The sequence below is a fragment of the Haliaeetus leucocephalus genome, unplaced genomic scaffold (genome assembly GCF_000737465.1).
Source record: "Haliaeetus leucocephalus isolate CR32 unplaced genomic scaffold, Haliaeetus_leucocephalus-4.0 Scaffold159, whole genome shotgun sequence".
Classification (NCBI taxonomy): Eukaryota; Metazoa; Chordata; class Aves; order Accipitriformes; family Accipitridae; genus Haliaeetus; species Haliaeetus leucocephalus.
Genome location: NW_010972595.1, coordinates 2,052,359 through 2,079,813, shown reverse-complemented (window position 1 = coordinate 2,079,813; position 27,455 = coordinate 2,052,359). Strand labels below are relative to the sequence as shown.

At 43.0% G+C, this 27,455-nt stretch overlaps 1 protein-coding gene across 2 annotated transcripts in view; it reads left to right on the top strand.

Moving 5' to 3' along the window:
• CMTM7 (CKLF-like MARVEL transmembrane domain containing 7) overlaps positions 1-27,455 on the top strand; it is a 27,674-nt gene extending 219 nt beyond the window's left edge. The window contains exons 2-5 of one of the 2 annotated variants that reach the window (XM_010562414.1): positions 22,765-22,938; positions 25,793-25,891; positions 26,909-26,990; positions 27,350-27,455. In XM_010562414.1, coding sequence (XP_010560716.1) covers positions 22,765-22,938; positions 25,793-25,891; positions 26,909-26,990; positions 27,350-27,363 — 369 coding nt within the window. In that variant the 3' untranslated portion in view covers positions 27,364-27,455. Of the gene's footprint in view, positions 1-22,764; positions 22,939-25,792; positions 25,892-26,908; positions 27,008-27,349 lie in introns of those variants that run through there. The other variant, XM_010562413.1, reaches the window with a different exon arrangement.

The window sequence follows — 27,455 nt, the reverse complement described above, 5'->3', positions numbered from 1 at the left end:
TTGGGACCCTCGGCCCGCGCGGGCGGCGCCCTCGCCCCTGCCGGCTGTTTCTCTCGGCAGCGGGTCCCGAGAGCGTCGTCGGGGGTGCCGGGGTCGCGGCCCCTTGCCGTCCCGGCCGCCGCGGTTTTGCTCGTCGGCTCTCGCAGCTCGCGGGAAGGAGGAACAAGTCCCGGTTCCTCTGGCCAAGCGAAGTGCTCGGGTCTGTCGGGAGCTGCCTTCGCCTTTTCCTAAGGCAGCGATGCGCGCTTCCAGCCAGGCGGACCTGCGCGGGCCCGCGGTAGCGCCGCTCGCTCGCTCGCGGTGCTGCGTGGTGGTGTCCTGGGAGTGGTAGCTAATGGTAATTGTTAGCATTAACAGCTCCTTGCCGTTAAAAACCGTGGTAACATCGTGGTGGAAGGGCACATCGGGCCCCTAGCGGAGTACCTGGTTCTTTAGGGCGGGTAAGTTCTGGGGAGAAAGCAGGGCCTAGTGCCAGTGCCAACAGCGGGCCGCTCAGGGTGGGCGCCGCGGCTGAGACCGCTAGTCTGGCTGGCCCTGCGCCCTCTCTGTCAGAGACCTCCAGGCATTGCCCCAGCGACCCAGGGAGGGATCTGGGAGACGTACGGCTCAAAAGCAGAAGTTCGAAAGAAATCGACGGCAGAGAGCTGCCAGGGTCAGAGCTGGTGCCTTCATTTGGCTCAGCGCAGGAAACCTTGCTCCGTCCAGATACGGAGAGGATTAACGGATGGATATGCTATTTCTCATTTCTGTGGCACATAATTATTCTTAGTCCATGGAGCGATTTGTCAGCTTAATTCCAGTAACGGCAGTGAATAATGACGGATGGCTAGGAAAGAGCATGGAAGATGGCATGTAGTGATACCTCCTCACATAGAGTTTCATCCTGCAAAAACTCGTACCTTGACAACATTTTATGGTGGAGTTGTTGCCTTCATTTTTGATAGCCCCCAATGCCCCCCCCCCCCCCATTTATTTGTCTAGTCATTTTTTTTAACCTGTGTAAGTTATTAGCATCCACAGAGTCCTAAATTGACAGTAAAAATTAGGAATCATTTTGTTCTAGGTTACAGTGGAACAATATCAGATCCTAAAGTTTCTATTTAAAAAGGCACCGAATTTCTTCCAGTTCATTAATGGCCATCAGCTGCCTTTAGAAATGAACCTCGGTAGCAAGAGACGTAATTGAATGTGACTGAGCATGGCTACCTGCACCTGCTGAGCTCTCATACTGTGCGCGTGAGACCTCAGAGTTGTCCCTCACTATGAATTCAGTTCAGCAGGTACTCAAACAGTTCTCTGCTGCCTTCTCTTGGCTTGGGTTGTTCCCAGACCATCCTGTGGATCTGGAGTACCTTTTCAGGAGACAAATGACATTCTTTTGAGCGTGTGTCTACATTGCAAATGAACCTGTAGTCCTAAGATGGTAGACTCATGTTTTGCTGATTAGCTAAAAGTCTATCCTTTTGCTTTCACCGCTGTGGGAAGAACAGTTCCTTTTATGGACTAGAGGTACCTAGTCCTCTCTGCTCTCCGTCCTGCTGTGGTGTCACTACAGCTATGACGTGTGACTCTTACAGCTAGCACAAGCGTGCTTATTTGTGCTGAAATTTCAGGTTTTGGTGCACATGTAAAGTTTACATATTTTTCTGTAAATCTATGTAATTTTATGTAATACTTCGCATACTTTACATAAAATAATATTTTATCCATGATGTTCAATATCAAATTCATCAGAATTTAAGCTAGTGGCTTTCTGCGGTGACTTTAACAGAAGTTAAAATAATGTAAATTAGTTTCCCTTAGCACTCTTTCAGCTTCGCCTTCTTACATTTTTCTGCTTTCCAGCTTGCCTGCAAATAACATCAGTGGAAGTTACCTCAGGTGTCCAAGGAGCTTTGGGCAAATTAACTTCTTTCAATAAGGTATCACAGTAGTGTTGTTTTCTCAAATAATTCCCTAAGAAAACTAAACGTTTGTGCTGCAGTGTGTAGAAATAACCTGGATAGGTTGGTTCTAGATTTAACTCCTGCAGCCAGTAAAATACGGAGAGCTAAATATTTTTGCACCTCTCCTTTATCTCTTCTCAGACAGTAATTTCCACTATATCCATGGATCCATTTGTATTCACATTCAGTTCTTCTAGTAAGAAGTGTTTGCAGTATCTTTCTTTGAAAAGAATTCCTTATGCTAAATCTATAAACATTCCCACATTAGTGTTAACGTGGCTGGTGGGACTGTGGTCTTACCAAGAAGGAGAACCATTATGCTGGCAGAAGACAAAGGTAAGGTCTTTTGGGTTAGACATATATGACACTAAATTGCATACTGGGCCTCTGAATGATTGTGGTTACGAAGAGGGAACGTTACTGTTTTCTCTTTCTTCCTCAATCCCATTTACCAAGAAGTAAATGATAACAAGAGAGAACAAGAAAGAAACATTTCATCAGTTACTGTAATGTTAAGGGCTGTTTGCAGTGCTTACAAGCTAAAAAAAAATTTGATTGAATGTACATGTGCATGAAATAATTCTAATAGGTGACATCAATAAGCTATGGAAATTGTACAAAGGAAATAGAAGATAATGTTACAGCTGTTCTTCTGTAAGAAAGATGATAACACAAGGACTAAAACTTAGCAATCTTGGATAAGATGAAGAGATTGTGCAGCAATCTGATGATTACTGAATTGTTGCTACTGTCTACATGTTACCAGTGCTTTCTCTCCACATTCTGGATGCTGTGGTGTCAAGCACAGAATGAAATTAGGAAGCAAAAAATGTGTTTCTTGCCTGTAAGTCCACACAAATTCCTTTTCTTTTTTGCTCGAGAATTTCTTTAACCTTGTGGAATGATTATAGCTTTGAAAAGATAATGCTTTTTATGCATGGAGTTCCTGGCTCTCTAATGCTTAGGGAATGGTCTGTAAATACTTTGAAAATAAAATGGAGAAGAAAACATAGTTCTGTGACTTGTGTATTTTGCATGGCAGTAAGACAGTTTGAAAGCTGGTTTTCATGCGTATTACTGATGTTAGTAGGGGCTCCATTTTCAAAATCCAGTCTGAATTGATGCTCTTATTTTAACAGGAAGTTACGAAGTATCTTCAACATCTAACCCACTTCAACTGGTTTAACCTGATGGTGATTAATATAGCTTTTTTTCTTTTCTTTTCTTTTCTTTCTTTTTTTTTTTTTTGTATTTGCAGTTTTGCCAAGATCTCTTATTTTCACAGGGATACATGCAGGATCCTATTGTGGCCACTTTGGTTCTATAGCAGCAGTGTACTAAGTGCATGAGTGGGTGTGTTATCAGTGTGCACAATACACTTATGCCAGAGAAGCTAAATAACTTGAATTTTAGCCAGCTTGGCAAATCGATACATGTGGCAATCTTCAGTATGCCACACTAACTGTGCTGGTTTGTTTCAAGCACATTTGCTCTGTGTCCATGCTACTGCTGGCTTGTTTTATTATAAGACTTTCTAGGAACCTATGCTACTTAGCTTGGCGAGTTCTCAGTAGATGGGTTCTTGGAAGCCTTTTGAAGCATCCTGTGCCATTAGAGAGCACAGTATGATTTTACATCCGTATTGTCACCAGGGTGCCTCAAGTAGCAGTGTTCATAGATTGAAACAAGTCTGATTCAGCTGAATTTCTTGTGGAGCCCTTATGTGCCTTTTGTATTTTTACAACTGAATTCTGGAGGATGCCACAGACGCTGTATTGGACTGGGTCCTGCTTTCAGCACAGCCCATGTTTGACAGTGGAGCCTCTATAGGTATCCCACCATGTTAGGCAGTTGGCTGGTAGGAATGGCTGTGATGGTATCACCTGTCCAAAGCGTCTGATGCAGAGATTTGCAAGAGCGTGACCAATACAGACTGAAGAGAGAAAAGAAGTGTTGAGAGCTCACATGTAGAAGGAGAGCCATCACGGCACAGCACATGCTTGTGTAGGTGTCACAGGCTTCTCAAATTGTTCTTGGGCTGTTCCTCATTTCTAGACTCTGAGAGGTGCAGAGGTGGCCATGGCCTTTTTTGCCTCTCTTTCACCTCCTTCAGGTTGGGCCAAGCTAACTTTGACCACAGTTCAGACTGAAGGCGATTGTTCCCACAATAACACTGTTACTGAGCAGACAGTATTTCTGGCAGGGTAAGCACAGCCTCAGAGTAGAGGGTGTTTTAAGCTAAAACCAGTGCTGATTCTTTCAGCTCAATATGAACCAAGAAAGAGCAGTTTCACCAGACAGAAAAGAAGAAAATCAAAGTTATCTTCTCAAGGCTGAAGAAAAAAATTACAACCAATTGCAAGGTAAAAAAAGATAAACTCAATAAAAGTTGACAACATCATTTTAACTTGTTAGAAATGCTAAGGCAATAGTTAAAGCTTTTCTGCTGAGTATCTATTTAATTTCCAAAGTATGTCTTACCAAAAGCAATTACATGCTTGACAAGTGAATAGCCAACAAGACAGTCTGTAATTCTGAGTAACTTTGAAGTGTGCTGAAACCCCTCTGGGTTATTCGTATACTAACATACAGTTGAATAATAGTATTCAAGAGAATATTAATACATCTAACACTGGAAGCTAGAAAGTGCTGGTAGTTAGGCTGCTGGAGCCAAGATCAATTTCTGAATGTGTTGGATGATACCAGAAAAACTTACTGGTGAGCTAAATTCAGAAGAAGTTAAAATGTGAAAAGAGAGCAAAATCTGTTTGTGGAAGAAGACAATTCCTAATCAAAACCATTGATTCAGGAAAGGGAAATTCACAAAAGCAAATGATGCTTGAAAAGATTTGAGAGCTACTCAATCTTCTAACTTGATCTTGAGCCTGAAACATCTTTCTGTCCATGGAGTTGATTGAAGTAAAACATCTAATTCTTTGCAGCAGCGCGTCAGTGATGTATGATTTTGCCTGTATGGTATATAATGCTGCTCAGTCAGAAGAGAGGGATTCTGGTGATATGCAAAGATACTGAAACTATAAGCCTGTCTCTGGGTCCTGTGTAGACTGCACTTTCAACTTTCCCCTGCTATCACTCTGTCTATCATTCTTCAAAGGAAAATAATGGCCAGAAGTAACAAGCTTGGTGAAAGCTGCCAGATGCTAACCTACAAACCTTAGATTCAAACAGTTCTGTGTTCTGCTTGACTTTTCATCTGGCTGATAACAGAAAAGATGAAAAATAATGCTGTAATAGCTATCAGTGATGTCATGACATATTATACAAAAAGTCTTATTTTGAGGCATGCAGGAGGCATTTTATGTTTGCAAAGGAAATAATAATTGAGGAAAACTACTCCAAGAATGTGCAGGTGTCTCCAGTCTGCAACTATGTGATAAACTACTGGCTAAGCAATAAGAAATGGAACATGTTTTTTAGCAGCAAAGTTATTTTCAGGCCAAGGTCAGAGCTATGTGTTGTAGCTGCTAATTATTTTTGTTGTTCTGCTAGAAGCTGCAGTAAAAGGACCTTGCTTACCATGCTGAGCAAAGAGAGAAAAAATTTATCTAAGTCTTCAATGGCTCCAAAGTAAGCAGGAGCAGTTGAGTGAGGAATGTCGAAGCCTAGTAATTAAAACCAATAGGTCTGGGAAGTCCTGTTATTTCCACACTGAGATCACTGAAACAGGCTGGCTTGACCAGTTGTATTTTTTCCATGCCTCTGCTCTGGGTGGCCACTTTACAATTTCTGCCCAGGTATTTGCGTAAGAGCTGGGAGCACAGTGTGTTCTCTGTGTGTTAACCAAGGAGTGCTTGGTGGTAGGCTGACACAGTTTTATTTGATGAGACAAAACTTCACAAGCAACACCAGTTTAAGGAATTTTCCCCTTCTGTCTCACCTCCATGCAGCTGTTCTCAGCTGCAGTGATGCAGCTGTTCACAAGATTACACAGTAAACCAAACCAGGGAACTGATGTAGCTTTACTTCAGCTCTCCTTTGGTTTTGTGTAAGCGTTTTTAGACAACACTGCAGCCATAGAGACTACTGTCAGCAAGAGCAAGTGTCTGGCATATAAGGGCAGGAACTACATAAGCCTGAAGTGGTTCCATGTGCTTCAGACCACAAGCTGAGAATGTAGTCCTTTTCCTTTTTTTCTTGGGCAGGGGAAGGTTTTGTACCATCTGTTTTAATTTCTATCTCTTTCAGCAAAAAAGAAACTAGTAATTTTTCTGATGTCGAAACTGCTCTAGAAGGCTAAAAAATCAACTCCAGTACATTTGGTAAAAAGACAGCTATAGTCATTGTTAAACACTAGGGAATCTCTGTTCTGAATGGGTCAGTGAATGTTGTATTTGTATCCTAAAAGAGGCTTCCTAAAAGCACAAAGCTGGAGCTACCTTTCATTGCTCATTTGGCCCATCCATTAGGGCTTGTTGCAATACATTCATTAGCAGCTTAAGTGCATGTAGTGCTCTTTGTATAGAGGTGATTGAACAAGGTTTAGTAAATACATTTTCTGAAACAAAAAAAAAAAGGAAATGAAGCCTAGAAATTTACCACATCACCTGAGATGTGTTTAGTATGCTTGAAAGAGCAGAGTGAAGTATTGGCAGTGGTTTCCTGGCACATTTGTTTTACAGGAAGTTAGATTTGCAAATGCCATTTAAAAATCTTCATCAGGTGTACATGGAGTCTGTGGATAATAAGATGTGGTGAAAAGCATGGCTTCTTACTGCTCTGTGACTTTCCTTTAAGACATGCAAGTGTGGTGTATCCCTTCTCTTCACTCTCTTTGGAGATGGTGTCGCTTTGAACATCCTCCCCTCCTGCCACAGACAAAGAGAAACCAGGGGATCGGTTCTTTTCAAGTGTGGTCTCCATCTGCTTGGAGCCCGTAAATGATAAAGAGCATCTTGCCAAGCATCCTTCACTAGGTTCAAGGGCTGTAGAGGCTGGAACAATCTGTTACGTCTCATTGTGATCCAGTGAAGCTGTGGCCGTACCTCAGTGAGGGCATTATACCTGACCGTGAGGCTGTTAGGTACCTGCTCCGCATTACCGGTCTGATGGAGTATTGTCCCGCAAAGCCAGACACTGCTTACTATGAGTAAGTGTTTCCTCCGCTCCCCTCCCTGGGGAGTCCTTGTGAGGTATTCACTCAATACTGCGGCTGAGATGTCTCCTTTGCGCTGTTGTCACATCATGTGCACTGTGGCCTTGTCCTCTTATTTTGTGGTGAGGTGTAAAGTATGCAGCAGCCAGAAATTGCTACTTTCTGTACACAGAGCTCAAAGTCTAAAATTGCTGTGATTTCCCTTCACCCACCTGTGAGCTTCCTCTTTTTTGCTTAACTCAGATTCTTAAGGGATCATCACGGCTGAAACAACTCCCTGCACTGTGATGCTGGTGTTTTGATGAATGTAATGGTGAGTACAGATGTGTCTGACTGGTGACTGCAGTTTTCAAAGCCAAAGCAAATTTGGCTGCTGTTCTTGCAACAACAGCAGCAGCTGCAACGTTCATAGCTTCCTCTCCTGCTCACAGCTTCCCTTAAGGAAAATGGAAGTGCGACGATGACAAGATTGAGAAGCTGCTTCAAGGGGGAATTCTCTTAGAATGTTTTTGGTAGTTAGTGTTTTGGGGTTTTTTTAAAAATACCATTAGTGAGTTCAAGAAACAAGTACTGACTGCTGGGAGAGAAGTATGCTGTTAACCTGAGATGACCAGCAGCAGCTGCAGAACTACAGAATGACTTGGCACACTTTCCTGCAAGTCTCTAATCACACTCTGGGAAGGCCACTTTGAGAGCTCTTTTACCTGTTTGAGAAGAACACAGTCCCCAGTTCCTGCTTGTCACCTGCTGGCTAATTGAGCCTTTTGTAGATTGCTTGAGTGAAGCTTCCTAGTAGACACAGGAGTGCTGTCCCAGTGTGTTTGAAAGGCCTGCCAGTCTCCAGGTGGTCACTGAAAGCTGTCAGCTGTGACAGGGACACTGGGGAATCTCATCTGTTCTCATTTTTCCCCCTCATTCATCGCCCTACACTTCTCTGGCACCTTGCCAAGCATCAGGTGTTCGCACTTAGGAAAGGTCGTTCTTTTGCATGCTATGGCCCAGTCTGATCCAGCGGCTAGGTTGTGATGATGCCGGTTGGTCTGGAAAATGTCATTTTCGGGAACTCTCACCTGTTTTTTCCTGATAAAAATAATGATGTGCCAGCACAGCTAACAACATGGACATCGGTGATGTAAACAAGTCCTCCTCTTATTCGAGGAGACGTTGCTCAAGGCTCTGTTGCCATGACTAACAAAGCCTTTGCTGGAGATGACAGATAAGAACTTTTTAACTGCTGTCTGTGCGACTGCCAGCTGTCAGTGTGGTGCTCTCTGGGGCAGGGAGAGATATGGCAGGTGTTAACTGAAGATTTGAATCAGTCAAGCAATAAATGCCTCAGACAATGAGAACAGGTTTTGTTGTGAGCAGCATCTGTAAGGGCAAGTGATGAACAGATTGCTTGCTGAGGGTTAGCAGGTATAGGCACTGAGACTTCACTGAGCAGTTCGGAAGGTATTCCTTATCTCGGTAACAACTTTCGGGAAGATGAGATTGCATATGCTTTTTATTTTTTGTGCATCTAGTTTGATAGGTTACTAGAATGATAATTGCTATGAGGTACTGGTTTTGTGTTATATGTTCCTATTTGAGTTTTAAGTAGCTCTATGCTTTTAGATATGTACTGGATATCCAGGTCAAGGGGGAAACTTTGCAGCTTGCTGTGCAGAGTTTGTGGGTGTTTGTTAATAATAAATGCTGTGTACCCTGGGCTTCAAGCAGCCAGCCAGTCTGAGGCAGGCTTGGCTGGTCAGCCAATGTGGGCTCCTTCTCTGTAGGTGGTATTGCCATGCATGGTTGGTAAATCCATTTTTAGACAGCCATGAACTTTATCTACAAGAGCTTTATAGCTCACAAGTAAGGATTAGGCTCTTTCTAGATTGTATATTACTGACATTATGGGACTTTATTGACTATTTAAAGGGCAACCAATACAAACAACCCAAACAATATATCTGACAATGATTCAGAGCAGTGGTTTCAGAAGTGCCTTACTCCTACAAGGAGCTCTTCTTCCCAGCCAACCAAAAGGAAGTATGGCAGGTGAGGTGGGCAATCTCCTGCCCCCAAGGAGGGCTCCCTCTCCAGACCCAGGGTTGGTGAACTCTGTTGCTTTTGCAGCAGCAGCCTCAAAGGACAAAGTTCTCCAGCAATGTTTACATACCTTAGGTGTTTGTGTACTTCCATGAGCATGTATGTTCCTGTATGTCATTGTTGGATTCCTTTCTGCCATTGAGAGCCACTTTTCTCCCATTCCTTAACACAGCTGAAACCTCTTAATTTTTAGGTTCTCCCAAACCAGCTTTGGCTGGCTTACAGTTCTCCTCCCAGTCGTTTTTCTTTTCTTGCCTCAGAAGCACCTTGCGTGCTTGGGACAGTCTTTCTCTGTTTACACAAACCTATCCACACTGTAGACTGTCTTCCCCTGTCATTCTGTCTGACTCTCAGATTTACCAGACTGAGAGAACGGTTAACATGGCTCTCCAGGAGGATCTAGATGTTGGAAGTGCTTGCCTTGCAGAGGAGAGAAGTAGCAATCACAGCTTGCTATGCAATTTATGAATCTGCAGAGATCTGGTTATATTAATCCCTACATTTTTGGTTGCTGTCACCACATCCTCCACTTTTTACTAGACTCTGGAGATTCAAGTCTCTTACAATGTTTTTTACTTCCTATAATCTTCTGAATTGTGATATAGGGATTCTCCCTACCATGCAAGATAGATGGTCTTCTACAGTGGAGTGAAATACAGCAGGAACTGCTTGCATGCTTTTTGCAGCAATCAGGTAGTATTTTTCTAAATGGGCAGTTGGCTTGGTGGTGTGGGACACAGGTTCCCAATGAGCACCACAACCAGTACCTTACCTAGGAGGAGGGTAGAGAGCACAGGTTGAGCCAGTGATTGTATCTGCACATCTGCAGATAAAACCAGTTATAGAGGATGTGTCCCTGCTCTTACCTGAAACAGCAGGTTCATCTATGATTTGGGGACTATGACTTGATTTGAGACGGGAGAGGCCACTGGAGTGGGTGGCAGGCTAGCTCTTACATGGGGGCTGTTGCCTGCACAGAGAAGCAATTCCTTATTAATAGGTGGACAAGCTACATGCTCGCAAAATGTGGGGGTCTCCTGGCCTTGTCCAGAGTAGTACCTTCAGTCATTGCAGGTGTCTAGAAAGACATAGGCACCTCTTTGAGAGTTAGAGGGAAAGCATCTGTGTTTCCCAGGGTTAAAACTCTGACAGGGCATTTGCTGTGTTTAAAATTCTGTTCTATACTTTGCAGACATGCTAACAGTCAGCTATGCCATTAATACTGTTTTACAATGAGTTTTACGTGTTTTGGGAATTGTTTGTGACTTGAATATGGCACTTGTGTAATGTTACTCAATTATCACTTACATTGCTGCAGTATTTTGAGTGTTGTGTGTGCATCTTTGATGTAGATTGGAAAAACTTACTGATAATGCTTTTACAGTTGAAATGTTTTAAATTTAAGTTGATTTTTAAAACAAATCTGTTAATATTGGATTGGAGAGAAAAGAAATAAAATTATGAGGTGGTTGTTGGTAACAAACTTGTATTGTGGTGGGGTTTTTTTAATTAATTCATTGCCTGATGAGAATATAGTACATTCTTTGCCATATAACTGTGAAGTCCTCAGCTTTCAGTTAATAGCGTACAGCATTTTATGATGTTTTTCAGTGTGGTGCAGGCAGCTGTGGGGATTGAGGCAGGGAGCTAGTTAAGCTGGTAGTGGTGGGACTGAAGTATTGCATACACTGTGATCAGTGGTAGGCAGGACTTAATTGTAGCTAGTCATTACAAAGAATTGCCTTTTTAATGGTCATGGCTAACACCCTGTAACAAGGGCTCTTTAATAATGTCATTCATATGCTGGTTCTGTGATACCCCACATCCTTTTCTACCACTGAGGCCTGTGCCTGAGCAGATAGATAACTTCTTATTAATAGATAAAGAATACCACTTGCTTGTACTTAGGATTGTCCTCTTATCTGAGTCATAAGGGGTCTGAATAAGATTATTTCGCCTTTTCTCACCCTCCAACCATTTTTATCTTCAATAAATAGCCTGTGGATGGTGGTGCACAAGAGAAGTCACTTACCAGAGGTCAGGCAGCCTCCTTATTTTAGCAAAGCAGCCAGACAAGAAGGAAATCTGCCCAGACGCAGGGGCTGAGAGATTATTGTGCAACCAAAGACTGACTGCTTCACAGAACCATGCACTTGAAGGCAGCTGATTTCATCTGTCATTAGTGAAGATTTAAATGGACTATTTTTTTATCTTCCTTTTCTAGTAGGGGTTTGGCTGTCAAAGCTCACATTTCCAACACCGCCCTGGAAGAAGAAAATCTCGATTACAGCAGCAGTTGATGTTGTTGCTTAAATTAGCTGAACTAGTCTTGCATGAACTACAATTGTAACCTTGGCCTGTGCTTTCCTCATCTTTCTGTTTTGGGAAGCTGTTCAAATAAATTGTTTTATTCTGTCCAGAAATATGTACTTAATACTATATTGGTGTTGCTTCACTGTGTTGAGGTGTAACATTCGGAAATGCACAGCCGCAGTCAGTGACATTTCTCCAGGGCATGGTTATCCTGATTGGCTCGCTTAGGGATGGAAAATTCCACTTACTATCTTGGCTGGTGTCACAAGCTGGAAACTTTGACTTTTTTCATTCAAATACAAAAAGCATTTAGCTCTTATTATATTGGGTTTTTTAAAAGGCTGTGATAAAACTGAGTATGAGTCAGTGCTGTCCCGTGCTCCAAATATGTAGACAGACAGTTTCTGTACAGTTGCTTGCACTAGAACTTGGGTAAGTTTTAAGAGAGTGGAAATCAATCAGTTTTTATCAATTTCATGGATAGTTCTCAGGGTCCTTCTCTTCTCAGATTCAGGAGGAGGGACATTAACGCAGTACAAAGGTTCATCAGTGCTCCAGTAAGTGCAGTGGAGAAGCTCTCCTCTCCATGCTGTTTTACAGCATTGGGGGCAGGGGGGGGAAGCTGTTTCTGTCTTCTAGAGGGTTAAATTGTCAGAGAAGGATGGAAAGGAAAAGCACTTTCAGGTATTGCCAACTACCAACTGGAGACTGGTAAACCACAGCTGCTGCCTACAGTCTTTGTACAGGTGTAGTATTATGCTGAATCTTGTCCCATGACCTTTTTCCCCTGAATGGTGCCAATTTTTAGTTAGCTAATTGCAATGCATGTCCTGATGCAAGGGAGTGGGGAAGACAGCTAGGAAATATTAGAAGAGGTAATGATGGTGCGTTTGCATGTATAGAGGGAAGTTTGGATGGGAGAGAATGAGAGATATAAAGGAGAAGAAATATAGAGTGTAGTGTAGGGAAAGAAGAGGAAAGGGGAATAAAGAGCAGAAAAAAAGGAAACACTGGAGACAAAAAGTCATAGTACAACTTCTTGCGGGAGAGTATAGCAGAGGGGAGTACAGTCAGGAAAGAAAAAATTCTGAGAAAAGCAAGAATGTGGTTGTACATTGCATGGCAAAATAATTCAATGAAAAGATAATGCAGTGCTGGGTGGATTATACATGGCAATGTGTGTGTCACAGTATTATGGCAAATCTTTGCGATAAGAGTTATAGTGTTTCTCTAGAACTGGGCACCTTCAGGCAATTTTGCTTCTTACTGACATTATCTTTCCTCCCTGCAGTTTAGCTGGCATTTCACATCTTATTTCTATACAGAAAAAGAAAATTATTATCCATAGTTAAAAGTTACAGAGTAAGACAGCAGTTTCAGCCTGTCAGTTCAGTATATGATCTTGGGATTTGCAAAAAAACACGTTCAGTTCCTTTCTGCAATGATTTTTAATATCGTTCTTTGTACTACTGCAGCAGCTGGAAGTCCCAGGCAAGGAGTAGGCCACCTGCAGTGGGTTAAACCCAGTCAGCAGCCAAACGCTCACTCTGCTCTTCTGCAGGATAGGTAGAAAATAGAAGGAAGGCAAAAAGACCCATGGATCAAGATAATGGCAGTTTTATAAGGAAAACAAAAGCTGCACATGCAAGCAAAGCAAAAAGAGGAATTCCTTCACTACTTGCCATCAGCAGGCCGGTGTTTAGCCACTTCCTGGAAAGCAGGACCTCAGCATGTGTAATGGTTGCTTGGGAAGACAGACGCCACAGCCTCAAACGTTTCCCCTTATACCTCCTTTTCTTGAGCTTTTATTGCTGAACACGACATCATACGGTGTGGAATGTCCCTTTGGTCAGCTGGAGCCAGCTGTCCTGGCTGTGGCCCTTCCCAAAGTCTTGCCCACTTGCAAGCCTACTTGCTTTGGGGCGAGGGGAGGGAGAGGAAAGAAAGCTTTCCTGCTGTGCAGGCACTGTTCAGCAGCAGCCAAGAGAGGGATGTGTTATCAACACTGTTTTAACCACAAAGGCAAATCACAGCGCCATACAGGCTGCTGTGAAGTTAAGTCTATCCCAGCCAGCACACCCAGTACATCACCACTGTATGGGGTGTTGTGCAGGCACAGTGCGAAAGGGTAACCCTTCCTTCGCAGTCATTGATAGAATTGAGAAAGAACAGCTGGATACAGGCAAGTGATAATGTGCGGTACAGAACAGTCAGGAATGGTCAAGAGGATGAATAGTAAAGTAGCCTTAGCATTAAAGATTATGCTTCCAGTTATGAAACAGTTTATTCACAATGTCTTGTGCATGGTGGGTTTTTTGCAACACATGATAACAAAGTCTGTTGTAAGTAAATAAGTGACAGTCAGGAAATAAATACCAATTCCCATTTTACAGCGAGCTAAGACTCTCATTTTTATCTTCTGTGGTATAATGGCAACAAATCAACCAAAAAGCAACCCGCAAAAGACCAGCTTTTTTCTACTGTTCTACTTGTTCTGTGTCTTCCTCCTTGGATGTTTTAGGGTCATTACCACACATATTTTCACCCGTGCTTGTCTGTTACATCTGTGACCTGTTGATTGTTGATTTGGGCTTTTAGGGGTGGGGGTTATGTGTTTGGTTTTGTTTTATTTTTAGTGGGCATCTATTCTCATTCAGACTATAAAGGAAAACAGTCACCTTGACCTAGAGGTTTATTAGCAGTGCTCAACATTTTTGCCTTATTTTACATTCTAAAGTGTTTTGAAGGTGAAAAACTTTAGTACAATGCATATTAAGTCTTTATTAGTCCTCATTTGGCAAATGGGGGAGCTGAAGCAGCAAAATACCTGATTTACTGAAGTTCAGACAGTAAGATGGTATCGTGGTTTAAGCCCAGCCAGCAACAAAGCACCACGAAGCCGCTTGCTCACTCCTCCCCACAGTGGGATGGGGAGGAGAAAATATGATGAAAAGCTGGTGGGTCAAGACAAAGACAGGGAGGATCACTCACCAATTATGGTCATGGGCAAAAACCAGCCTTGACTTGGGGAAAAAAAACACAAAATCAATTTAATTTGTTACCAATCAAATCAAAACAGGATAATGAGAAGTAAAAGCAAACCTTAAAACATCTTCCCCCCACCCCTCCCTCCTTCCTGGCTCAACTCCACTCCTGATTTTCTCTACCTACCCCCCCCAGCGGCACAGGGGGATGGGGAATGGGGGTTGGGGTCAGTTCATCACACGTTGTCTCTGCCGCTTCTTATTCTTCAGGGGCAGGACTCCTCACTCTTCCCCTGCTCCAGCATGGGGTCCCTCCCATGGGAGACAGTCCCCCATGAACTTCTCCGGCATGGGTCCTTCCCACAGGCTGCAGTTCTTCACGAACTGCTCCAGTGTGGGTCCTTCCTGCAGGCTGCTGTTCTTCAGGCACAGACTGCTCCAGCGCAGACTTTCCCATGGATCACAGCCATCTTCAGGGCCCTCCCCGGGCTGCAGGTGGGCATCTGCTCCCCCGCTCCCCTCCATGAGCTGCGGGGGGGCAGCCTGCCGTCTCACCACGGGCTGCAGGGGCATCCCCTCCTCTGGTGCACCTCCTCCCCTCCTTCTTCACTGACCTGGCTGTCTGCAGAGGGGTTTCTCTCACATCCCACTCCCACTCCTCAGTGTAGGTTCCCCCTTCTTAAATCTGTTCTCCCAGAGGTGCTGCCAGTGTTGCAGATGGGGTCGGCCTTGGCCAGAGGTGGGTCTGAAGTGGAGCTGGAGCCAGGGAAGCTTTTAGCAGCTTCTCACAGGAGCCACCCCTGCAGCCCCTCCCCCTCTACCAAAACCCCGCCAAAACCAATACAGATGGTTACAAAACGGGTCAGAATTCAAGAGCCAGTGACATTCAGTTCCTCCCTTGTTTTGTCAGTGTTTGTGGAAATGTGTAATGCTCGGGACATTAGGCTTCCTTTAGAGTAGTCTCTTGTCAATATTGGAGATCATGCTGTATTTATGTTTGTGCAGGTAGCTGTGTCTAAGGAAAATTTAGTTCTCTTCAAATGTTACAAAACAATTAAGTATTGGTAATAAAGCCAGAGCTTTATTTATTACATCCATTAAAGCAGGACAGTAGAAAAAGATCATACAAAGCACTTGCACGGATTGATTCCTGGGTTATAAAATTGTTCTGCGGTCAGATAAACTACAGTCTTCTACCACATGATCAGAAAATGCTTAGTGGTGCCAGCTGGCCTGTGGGTACCTGGAAAGCAAAACAAGTCCTTTCTTATGTTATGGTTCCTTCATTACGCTCAGGACACTAGTGAGGAAAACTGTATCTGTAATCTCTTGACTGGTAGGCATGCACTTCTGCCTGCCCCTTCCTTGGAAGCAGGTGATTCTCTATTAAGCTGCTTTGAACTTGCTGGCTTGATCCAGGTTCTTCCATCTTTACTGGTACACGCTGGCACGATTGTGTTAGTGAAGGGGAGCCCAGCCTGTTAGTCCTGAGAGGCAGGCAGCTCTTGGGCAGTTTCACGGTGGCCCACATGACTGATGACAGGACTGGAAGCCACAGGAGGATCTAGCCACCAGAGAAGCTGAGGACTGTGTTGCTGGCTTGCTCTTGGTCCCAGCATCATGCCCAGTCCACTCCTGTGAAGCTAGGATGTTTGGAGCCAGGCTTTCTCTGTAACCTAATTGCATCTGCAGGACTACAGCCAGCCAAGAGTAAGTGCAGGGAGTTAGGTGGAATTCAAACCATCTGAAATCAGGAGTACAACAGTGTCTGGGCCTAATGCCACGGGCCTTTTCTCCAGTGTGCATTTGCTTTAGGAGTAATTGGAAGTTGGATGTTCTGTATATAATCTTTTCCTAGTACAAAGGCATGATTCCTCTCCTTTCCTTAAGAAGGTGTTGAATTTTCCTGCAGTGGAAGATTGACTTCCTTGAAGTCTTGATACACATTTTCCTTGTCTTTTACTGAGTGTAATCAATGACCAATGGACTTTAGATACTCATTCTTTGACAGGGACAAGAAGAAACAGGGAGGAAAATACCTGATTTTTAAAAAGGAACAGCATTTCCAGGGAACACTTCAAGTAGCATTTTGTAGCACAGGGAAAGCGAATTTATCACTCTTTTCCAGTCCTTCCCTATCCTCTGTATCCTGAGAGGTACAGAAGGACAGTGTGCCATTCTGAACAGATTATGTCATCTCTGTGGGCAGGAAGGAAGATCCAGGGAACTACACGTTTGTCAGCCTCACCTCAGTCCCTCAGAAGGTGATGAAGAAAATCCTCCTCAAAAGCATTTCCAAACACATGAAGGACAAGGTGGTCACAAGTAGTCAGCATGGATTTACAAAGGGGAAACCATCCTCGACCAGCCTTACTGCCTTTTGTAATGAGGTGACTAGCTTGGTGGACAAGGGGAGAGCGGTGGATGTTGTTTACCTTGATCTTAGTAAGGTTGTGGTCTCCCGTAACATCCTCATAGACAAGCTGACTGGGTATGGATTAGATAAGTGGGCTGTGAGGTGGATTAAAAACTGTCTGAATGGCCAGGCCCAGAGGGTTGTGATCAGTGGTACAAGGTCCAGTTGGAGGCCAGTCACTAGTGGCATACCCCAGGGGTCAATACTGGGGCCAGTGCTGTTCAACATCTTCATTAATGACCTGGATGACGGGGCAGAGTGCACCCTCGGCAAGTTTGTAGATGATAAAAAAACTGGAAGGAGTGGCTGATAAGCCAGAGGGTTGTGCTGCCGTGGAGAGGGACCTCGACAGGCTGGACAGAGAGGAATCTCATCAAGTGCAACAAAGGGAAATGCAAAGTCCTGCATCTGGGGATATCTGACGGTATCTGCACCTGTACAGGCTGGAGGCCAACTGGCTGGAAAGGAGTTCCGCAGAGAAGACCTTGGGATCTTGGTGGACAACAAGCTGACCATGAGCTAGCAATGCATTCTTGTGGCAAAGGCGGCCAACAACAGCACCCTGGGCCGCATTAGGAAGAGTGTTGCTGGTGGGTGGAGGGAGGTGATCCTTCCCTTCTGCTTGGCACAGGCAAGGCCACATCTGCGGTGCTGTGTGCGGTTCTGGGCTCCCCAGTGCACGAGAGACATGGACTTACTGGAGTGAGTCTGGCACAGGTCCACAAAGATGATGAAGGTTCTGGAGCATCCTCCACATGAGGAGAGGCTGAGAGCTGGGACTGTTCAGCCTGGAGAAGAGAAGGTTCAGGGGAGCCCACCAACCTGTATAAATATCTGATGGGAGGGAGTGAAGAACAGGGAGCCAGAGTCTTCTCAATAGAGCCCAGTGACAGGACAAGAGGCAAAGGGCATATGAAAGTCAATCTGAACATCAGAAAATGCTTTTTTCACTGTGAAGGTGGTCTAACACTGGTACAGGTTGCCTAGAGAGGTTATGGAGTCTCTATCCTTGGAGATATTCAGAACCTAGCTGGACACCATCCTGGGTAACCGGCTCTAGGTGTCCCTACTTGAGTAGGGGGGTTGGGCAAGGTGATCTCCAGAGGTGCCTTCCAACCTCAACCATTCTCTGATTCCGTGATCCTTGCTGTGAGCATGAGATACATAACTGGATCACACCTTACAATTCCTGCATGGCTGGGACACACGTTGTGCTGCTGCAGCCCCTCTCTCGCCTCCAGCCCTGGTGTGGCTGGTCAGCCTGCCTGGCCCATGCCTGGCACATTGAGCAAGTGGTGTCATAGCACAGGGGAGAAAGGGTCTTGGGCATTGCCCACATCACTTAAAGGCAGCAGCAGCATAACACCTGGCCCTTCTTTGTTGTGAAGATTATATCTCCCAGCCCATGTCCCATCTCCCATTAACATCCTTGAAAGATCTGTGCTTGTTCACCCTTTTTTAGGGACCATGGGTTGGCTTTTGAAGGAAGACCATATCAGGAAAAAGCAAATTATGTTTCATTTTTGGCAGAGCTGTGTTCACTTCAAATCAGAATGGAGTTAAGGCTTGGGAGCTTATGTCAGTGCTATTCAAGAGCCAACATTTTGCACGGCCACGTTGCAGAGGATGTTGTTGCCTTGTCTCCAGCTCAAAATAGAGAAGAGAATGCAGACTCTTACCATCTTTCTTTTATGGTGTCTGTTCTGTCTGGTAAGGTGTTGAGTGCCTCCTGGCAATTGCTGACTGCCTTTAGTTCATGTTGGCTTCACTGTGAGATAGTTCCTGATATATACCAGTGTTCCTAAACACACTTGATGACTCACTTCCAATATCTGGTCCAATGGAAAGTCAAGAAGTGGATTAGTTTAAGCCGATCAACTTCTGTGAAACAGAGTAAATATGTAGCTTACTTTATTTAAATCCAGAAATCTCTCCTTGGAGTTGATTGATGCATATGTTCTTTGTTCTGCTTTCCAGAAACCAGAAAGCACTTAAACAGTAGCGTCCTGCAATATGTCCCTCACCTCTTTTGTAATGCAGGTCTAAAGCCTGGATATATTTTGTGGAGCACATTGAAATCTTCTAATGAGACTGACCATCACTGGATCTGTACTTCTGGTCTGACTGGCTTGCTGGCTATGGGTTGCATGTCTGCTGCTCTCACAATCTGTGAAATACTGTATTCAAATGGAAATGGCAGTGCCCTAATTTTTTCGTGCCTCTGGTTTTTATTTTCAAGATGTATTAACCTGCTCCCCTGAGCACAGATGCATAAAGAACACTCATAACATTTGATCATTTTAATGCTTGGCCATTCATTTCTTTCTCTCTCTCCGTGCCACAAACTGACTTCTAGATATATATTGAACTGTATCTCAGACAAGTACATATTAATCATTTTAGCGCTCAATTTCAAGTTCTCTGGAAACAGGAATTCCAGGGGGAAAAAATATAGTCATCACCCAGTATATCATGATAAACCAATATCTGGTGAAGGAACTTTCGTATTTGTCACTTTTAAAGGACAAATAATATTATGTGGCCCTATTTTCTACGTGTTAGCATTCTTTTTCAACAGGTGAGTTTTAAATGCTGACTGTACCTGCTAGCCATGCAGGCAATATAGTGTGGTGAACATGGTATAGCTTTATATAAAGTTGTTGATATGGTCCCTTTGCACTTGTCCTGTGAAATAGCATTATGTGCCTCTAATCAGAGAACCTTCTTCAGAAATTGCATGTAAATCTCGTGTTGTGAAATTTATGCTGAGAAAGGAAATCTTTGAAAGAAATACCTGTTGCCGTGCAGGAATTTCTTCCTACCTGTGTGCTGAGGCACATCTAAAACCAAAGAAGGGAGAATCTTTACTCATTGGTTTTGGAATTGTTTTAATTGTGAAGTAAACTTGAGATGGAAAGCATGTTTGTTCAAATCCACATCTCTACCCTGTTCTTAGGATCTGAGCAGATTCTAAACTGATTGGTTGGTACCTTGTATCTTCTTATTTCTGAGGAATATAACACCTCAGATGAATTTTCTGACCTTGTCCTTGGATGGCTTACATTCTTCCTTATGCTTCTTCTCAAATTTTAAATACCTTTTAACTGAAAAAAAAAATACTTTCATGCTTCCATGAAGTTGAAGGAACCAGGTCTAGTTTAAGCTAAGTTTTTTTTACCAGTGGGATAGTGATTGTATTTCAAGGATCCAGTCCTTCTTATCCTTTGTACACAGTAAAAAAGTTACTAAAGTTAATGGTTCAAGCATTAAATGAGCCTATAGGCAGATGTAATATTTCTGTCAATTAGCACTTCCTTCTTGATTTGTACAGTGTAATTGAAATTGAGAACTGATTATTGTGAAGACATCTGAATAAGGGAGACCCCTTTTAGCCCTTTGTGGTTAGAGAAGTGTTGTCCTTATCCCACCTTTATCCAAGAGCAAGATTCAACGCTTGCTGTGACTTCTTGTTGAATCTTCCTATAGAATGAAATTTCATTAAACTTAGTTTCATTTTCTTATTAAAATAATAGCTGTGTGTCTGGCATCACTTCAGTTGTTCTCCTAGATTATAGGGTAAATGACCTGCTGATCTCCTTCTGATTGTTCAAGTTATTCAACAGCTAAAAGTCAGATGACTCTTTGCTTAACTGACATTAAGATTCGAGGAACTGAGATGGATGGTCTGCGGCAGCCTGAGCCAGCGTGGTTAGTGGCTGCTGCCATCCTGCCTGCTCAGTGCTCGCTGTCCTTTCCACTGGAGTCCTAGCTTCTCCCTCACACTTCCTTGGCTCACCTGACCCTGCCTTGTGTGATGGCAGAGTCAGAGTAAAGCTATTTGGGTTTTTTAGTAATTCACTTTTCTGCTGGCTTAGTATGCTGAGGTGGCTCAGCACAGATGAGTGGAGGAGCCAGTACACGACAGGGAGTGAAATCAGGGTGGGAAGGAGAAGATGACAAAGGCCATGGCCCCTCCTGCAACCACAGCTTAATGTAGACCTGGTGTATGTAGACACCGATTGGGCAAAACTTCATTAAAATTATCTCAGAATTGAAGAACTGGGCCAGAAGTCTTTAAATGCTGAATTGTGGATAGCATTGCTTTGTCATCTTCTAAGAAATGTAGCATCTCAGGAAGCTCTGCCATGCACAAGATGCAGGACTTTGTGCATTTAGCATTCCCCAGTGGCTAGGCTGTGAGACCCAGAGAACAGGCATGGTACAGGCAGAAGCACTAAACATGCAGGATGCTGCTATGATGTTATACTCCCAAACCAGAGGGCAGGAACATATTTTGGGGAGACAGGGACCGAGCAGTACCATGCATTTTCAAAGGCACATGTAACCTCCATTCTTGAGAAGTATTGAGGGTGATCTAGCCCTGCACCTCAAAGTCCTGTCTTTCCTACCCTATACCTATTTCAAAGCTAAGAGGCGATGTAGGCTTACTCTAGTGCAGAAGCCTGTCGCTGGCTTGGACTGAGCATCACTTACAATGCTAATATTAACCCCTTGGACTACCACAGTAAAAATAGTGGAGCTGGACCAGATCTAACAATAGCTTAGCCACTTGTGTGGGAAAGGATCCTGGAGCATTGACTTTTCTCTTTGTAGCCACCTTTTTGAGGTAGTTCACTGTCGTGACATTGATGTGGCTGTTTGGATGAAGTTTGGCCAAGGTGACAAGTTCTCCTGAACTTCTTCTGAAGTTCTTATGTGTATAGAGCTTTTGGTTGCCCTTGAAGATGCGTACGTTTAGCCTGTCCACTTAGAATCAAGCAGGTGAAACTCAGTTAAAATTACAACAGGGAGAATCTAAGCTATGTTGTTTGGGTGTTGGGGTTTTTTCCCCCTTTTAATCTTAAGGAAATTATTCTGATAATGGATGCAGTTGGTTAGGAGCTTGGCAGATGAGTGTACAGGAAAGGATGGTGCTCCATCCAGCCAAGTGCTGGCCTTCTCAGATAGTTTTTTAATGTCTTGGAGAAACACTTAAAATGTGAATCATTATTGCTCCTGGCTGACTTTGGATGAACTAAAAATTACAGTGGCTGAAAGCAAGCATTGACAAACTCTGTAATAAGAAAATATTTGGATATATCCTTGGTAGATTTATTTTTATCACCCAGGCTAGCCAGGCTGGTAGAAGCAGCAAGATTAGTGAAATAAACAAGTAGCTTTAGATTAAAAAAATAAAATAGCTTTTGTCCTTTGCAAGCCTACAATTGAAAGAAGTTATACAATAATGCCTTATAGTTTTATGTGACAATGTTAATATACTAAAGCTTTATAACTATTGTATTGGGGGTGGGGTGAATTGATCAATTCCTCCAAATCTTTATATTATTTGCTATGATACTACCTTATAGTCTGCTAATAATCCTGCTCTGTAGGTGTTAGAAAAGGAACGGTAAAACTGTTAGCTCAGTTGGAGCCAGGTCCTCCCATTTTGCATGTGAGAAATCTCACTAAATGGAAGTAAAGGTGCATGTGTTCATAGGCACCTTCATTTCTACAGCTTTCGGGGATTTCCTTCTGAAAGTCCGTGAGGTTTACATGCTTCAGTCACTTGTGCAACTCCAGGCATTCAATGCCTCTTCTCTATTTGAGACCTCTTGTATTGTACATAGAGACTTCTTCAGGTTGGGTTCTTCAGGCTGAAGCTGCTGCTTTCCTTCTAGCAGTTGGCTCTTTCCCCACTCTTAATGGTTGTTTTAGCTCATTTAACAGCAAATTTTAAAACGTTATTACCATGCTCATTACTTTGTCCTCTGTTTTGTTGGGACCATCCAATTTACATAGATATTTGTCTTCTAAGTGCCATTTTGTTGTGTTTTAAATCATCTCCACAGCCCTCTGAGCACCATTGTAAAAATCTTTAATGTGCCTTTTGTCTTTCAGATCTCACTGCTGGTTGGATTCATCAGCGTAAATAATTCTCCATGGACGGATTACAGTGCATACAGCTATTTTCAGATTGTTACCATGTGTGACTTGGTTATGATTTTGTTCTTCTACATTATCCACATTTTCAGAATCTACAGGAAGCTTACTTGCGTTAGCTGGCCACTTGCGGTAAGCCTGTTAGATGGTCTGGGTTCCTTGCCTCTCCTGTGAGTTGATGTCTCAATTACTTAGTCCATTTTCTTGTGCTATCACACAGTGATAGGCTGTCTTTCACGTAATTCTTTTTTGCCTTGCATACAAATCCTTTTGTTGCTTTTGTTGTTAGTATTCATTTCAGCAGATGCTGTAATTCTAAGTTTTTTAGCTGATTTGGATCTGCCCTCCTTTACACAGGTATAAATCCAGATTTACTCCAGGGAAGGCAATAGTGTTATTCTGAGACAATGGAAAAGAAGCTACTGATTATCAAGCCATCAGCAGATGGGTCCTAGCTCAGGGCATTTATAGCAGCTAAGGGATTGCTAGAGTACCAAATCATAGCATTAGAAATAATATACTACTTCCTGTCCCAAAATAAAGTCTACGAGTGCTATTTAAGTTAAATATGTCTCTTTTTGGTATGGTTTTAGGTAACTTAAACAATAGCAAGAAATAGGAGCCTCAGCCTGATTGCCATAGCCTGGCCATTCCTGGGATATCCTGCAGGATGTTCCTGCCTCATTCCCGCATTTCCCCTGCAGATCCATCTCTCATATCCTAGCAGAGAACTAACAAGCAGCACAGAAAATGTGAGACCCGAACTTCCTCAGTAGCTTTGAATAAGGTCAGCTAACAGAAGAGTCCTGTGTCCTAGTGTGGGATGATGGATTTTAATAACCTCTTGGAACATGTCTCCCTCACACATAGTGACATGTTAGTTCCACAGAGGAAGGACCAAAGGGATGGGGAAAGCCAACTGGAGAGATGTAGAAGGATTTTGAGATCCAAGAAGTGGTTGGATGGCATTTAATGGAAGCTATGTAAGTAGTTTACAGATCTAAGGTAACAGTTTGTCCATCCATCCACTTCTAACCAGAGAGAAAAATTTAATTTTCTTTTTAGCTGAGGAATACAGTTAGACTTGCACCCCCTTTTATTTTTTCAAATGTGTACCACCATCTGTCTCTAGAAAATACTTCTTTATCTGGAGGTAATACAGATGCAGGAATTGAAATAAGGGATTGAAATAAGCTAATAAATGGCAGCATTTAATGTGTGCATTGCTGTAACAGGACTATGCCATTTTGACCTCTGCATAGGCTGCTTTTGGTTTTTTTTTTGGTGTGTTTAATCATTCCTAAATGTTCCAGAGTCACTAGTGAGTTTAAGGCACTGCAGTTTGTGGCTGGTCAGCTTCAGATAGCCTTATGGGATGTGATGTTCGAACATGGCTGCTCTGTTACAACCAACTTCCTTTTCAGTCACATATTGAAGTATCTTTAGCACAGAATAGGAAGACCTGTAAGAGACTTTGGGAAACTACAGCTGGTGTTTGGCTGAGTTTCCTGGCAGGATCTCTACACTGCAATCAGGGGTGTGATTTGCAGTCAGTAAAGGTGCGGTGGTTCAAGAAGTTGTTTAGCACTGACGTCTTTTAAAGCTGGGAGGTATTTCTCCAGAGGGGCACTCTCTCAGCCCTGCCAGGGGTTGGTTCTCCACCTAATTTAGCATTTGATGATTCTTTTGCACCTTTGCCCATCCCTCAGATTCCTCTGAAGTAGTGGGCTGTGTACACTGGTTTATTTCATGTCTCTAAGGAGGCAGTGGCGTGCCTAATTTGCCTGCTGCATCCTGGACTAGCCAGAGAAGCCTCCTTATGGAAATAATTTATTCTAGCAAAAGCAAGGGTTGACATCTTGATTACCTGAAACAAGGTTACAAATGAGGAAAGTAAGTTGCAGTCTCAGAGCCTGCTTTATCGCAAAGATCCTCCTGAGCTGTTTATAAACACCTGAACAGAGGGAAGCTGTGGTATGGTATGATAGAATATTTCTGTTCTGGGATTTCCTTGAACAATTTCCTTTTGGGACTATATTCTTCCTCCTTTCGTTTGAGATGGAATCTCTCCTCTCCCTTATACATTGCATTTGCTTGGTTCATGCTGGTAGTGCAATGCAGATAACATAAGCAGATACCCTCCTGTCCACCCCACCATGCAAAAGAAACAACCCGTGTTCAGTTTGCAAACACCCATAGGTTGCCATAAACTTTGTGAGGATTCAAAATCTAAATCCACAGATAACCTCTGCTTATAACAAGGTAAAATTGACTCCTGGACTGATACTCATCACATTAGAGAAAAGCTTAGATGTGGTGCCTCAGTGCTCTCTCAGAAAAGCCAATGGCACCATGTTTTACTCCAGGACAGCTGGAGCCATCCTTACAGACTTAGGAGCCTGGGTGTTGGTTATGAGTGTCTGTGTAGTTGTGCTTTTTATGGCTTCCCACCTGTTTCCAGTCTTGGTTGATGTAAATTGTTAGTAACTCCTGCAGTAGATCCACTACTTGCTCTCTAAGATTATCTGAAGTAGGAGCATTCGGTTTTCCACTTATGCCATTTGCTCCCATTTGTTGCCATTTCATATAGGCTAGAGAACTATGCCCTTCTCCCTTCTTCCAGAACTGTCTCTTTAAGTAAGGTGCATACTCCATGCAATAAAGATACATGTTTTCACCCTCAGTAATGTACCATGTTGAATTGAAAGGATTGCATCCATACCCAGTAAGTAGATCCAGTGACATTAGTAGACCTGAAGATTGGCCCTCTTTCCTTTTTTGAACAGAAAGTCAGGTATGGTACAAAATCCACTCACAAAGTGTTTTTTTCTTTCCCCCCCCCTTTTTTTTTTCCTCTTTTTTCTTTGACTGGTGTTTTGTCCTCTGGGTTTGAGTCACCTTTGCCAACTTGTTTTCATTCTGAGGCATACTGAAATGCTTTCCTGATAAGTTTCCCTTCTGATGCAGGCTGTGCTTGTCTTTACAGGAGTTTCTTCATTATTTAATCGGTACAATTCTGCTTCTCATTGCATCGATTGTAGCAGCATCCAAGAGTTACAATTTGACTGGACTTGTGGCTGGAGCGGTAAGACTGTGTTTATTAGTCTTGACACTTTTTTATTGCAATATATATTAAGTAGGGCATTGGAAATCTATTACTTGTAATTTTATTTTCTTACAGACTTGCCTTGCTCAGTCTTACCTTCTAGCTCATTTCAGTGACTGTTCTGTAACACAATGCCAAGAAAAATATTTTGTTGTGAGACTCCGGTCTCACCACTAAAGTGGGTATTTGTCCTGTCAGAGAGTTGAAACCAAAGGCTCCTGCTTTAACTCATAGGAACTAATGTGTATAGGGGAAGAATTAAGACAGTTCCGTTTTGACAAGTCATTGTTGTAGCAGCTAGAAGTTGCCTAAAAGGTTTCACCCCAGCCTTCAGCTTTTGATGCCTCCTGCTCCTGAACAGACCCCTGTTCAAGATAATTTCTCCTGAGCTAAAACTCACTGGGGTCCTGGGCTGACTTACTGGAAAATACTCCCTGCCTCTGTTGGCTGGAGGGCTTTACAGAGAGAGGCATGACTTCTGAGTGTGGGCAACAGTATTTTCACAGTAGCAGGACCTGAAATACAACTCTTCCGGAATAAAGAATTACTTTCAGAAACTTAGTCCTGATGATGCAAACAGACTAGAAGACTTACCTGACTCTTTTATTTGGTAGATGGCAGGGAAAGACTTTTTTGAATGGGGCAGTAAAAGAGCAGTAATCAGAGGAATTAGAAGAAGTCTTTTCCTTGTTGCAGAATCCTAGTGAGAAGTCTAGAAGGTGAGACTCTGTGCTGCTGTCCAGCTTTTTCTCCCTCCTTGTACATGACTCTCAGTCTATCTTGCAGTCACTGTTTTTACAAGACATAAGCTGCTATTATACTATGGAAACTTTTTATTTTTTTAGTATATTGGCAGAATGCAATAAAAATCACGTTGGGGGGTCTGTTAATGTCATAAAATATGTAGCTGGATATACAAGAGTGTCCATACATTCATGGAATATGTGTCATTTAATGTTCTCTAAGCATTTGTGGTTTGTTTGTTTTCTCATCCAGACTTTCGGGTTCCTAGCTACGATCCTTTGTGTTTTAAGCATATGGTCATCTTACAAGGTTTCATGCATCACGCAGTCAACAAGTAAGTATCATGCTTAGTAACTGCCAGAATGCTTCCCAAAATGAATATTTATAGTTTCTGCCACAGGGCTGTGTCTACCTGGAAGGATTTATTAATGTCCTGTTCCTTGTTGCTCAAAATTACTCGTAAAGCAATAATTCCATATTTTCTGTCAACACAGACATTATCACAGCTACTGACAGCTGTTAACAACTAACTACAAGAGCAAACTAACTTGCTTCTAGCAAGAAGTGAATGTATGAGTGCTTTCTCTTCTCCCTCCCCCACCCTCTACCAAAAGAAGGCTTCCTGTGTATTCTGTAATCAAATAGATGAATTCGTTTGTGGCAATGCAAGTGACACTGTCTTCCTTTTCAAAGATGCATCTGTGTGACTCCTTCATCTCTGCAAGACATCTGCCTTACAAAATAGGATACCAAAGAGGAGCGTCCACTACTGAGGAGAGAGCATGGGTATTTTGTTACT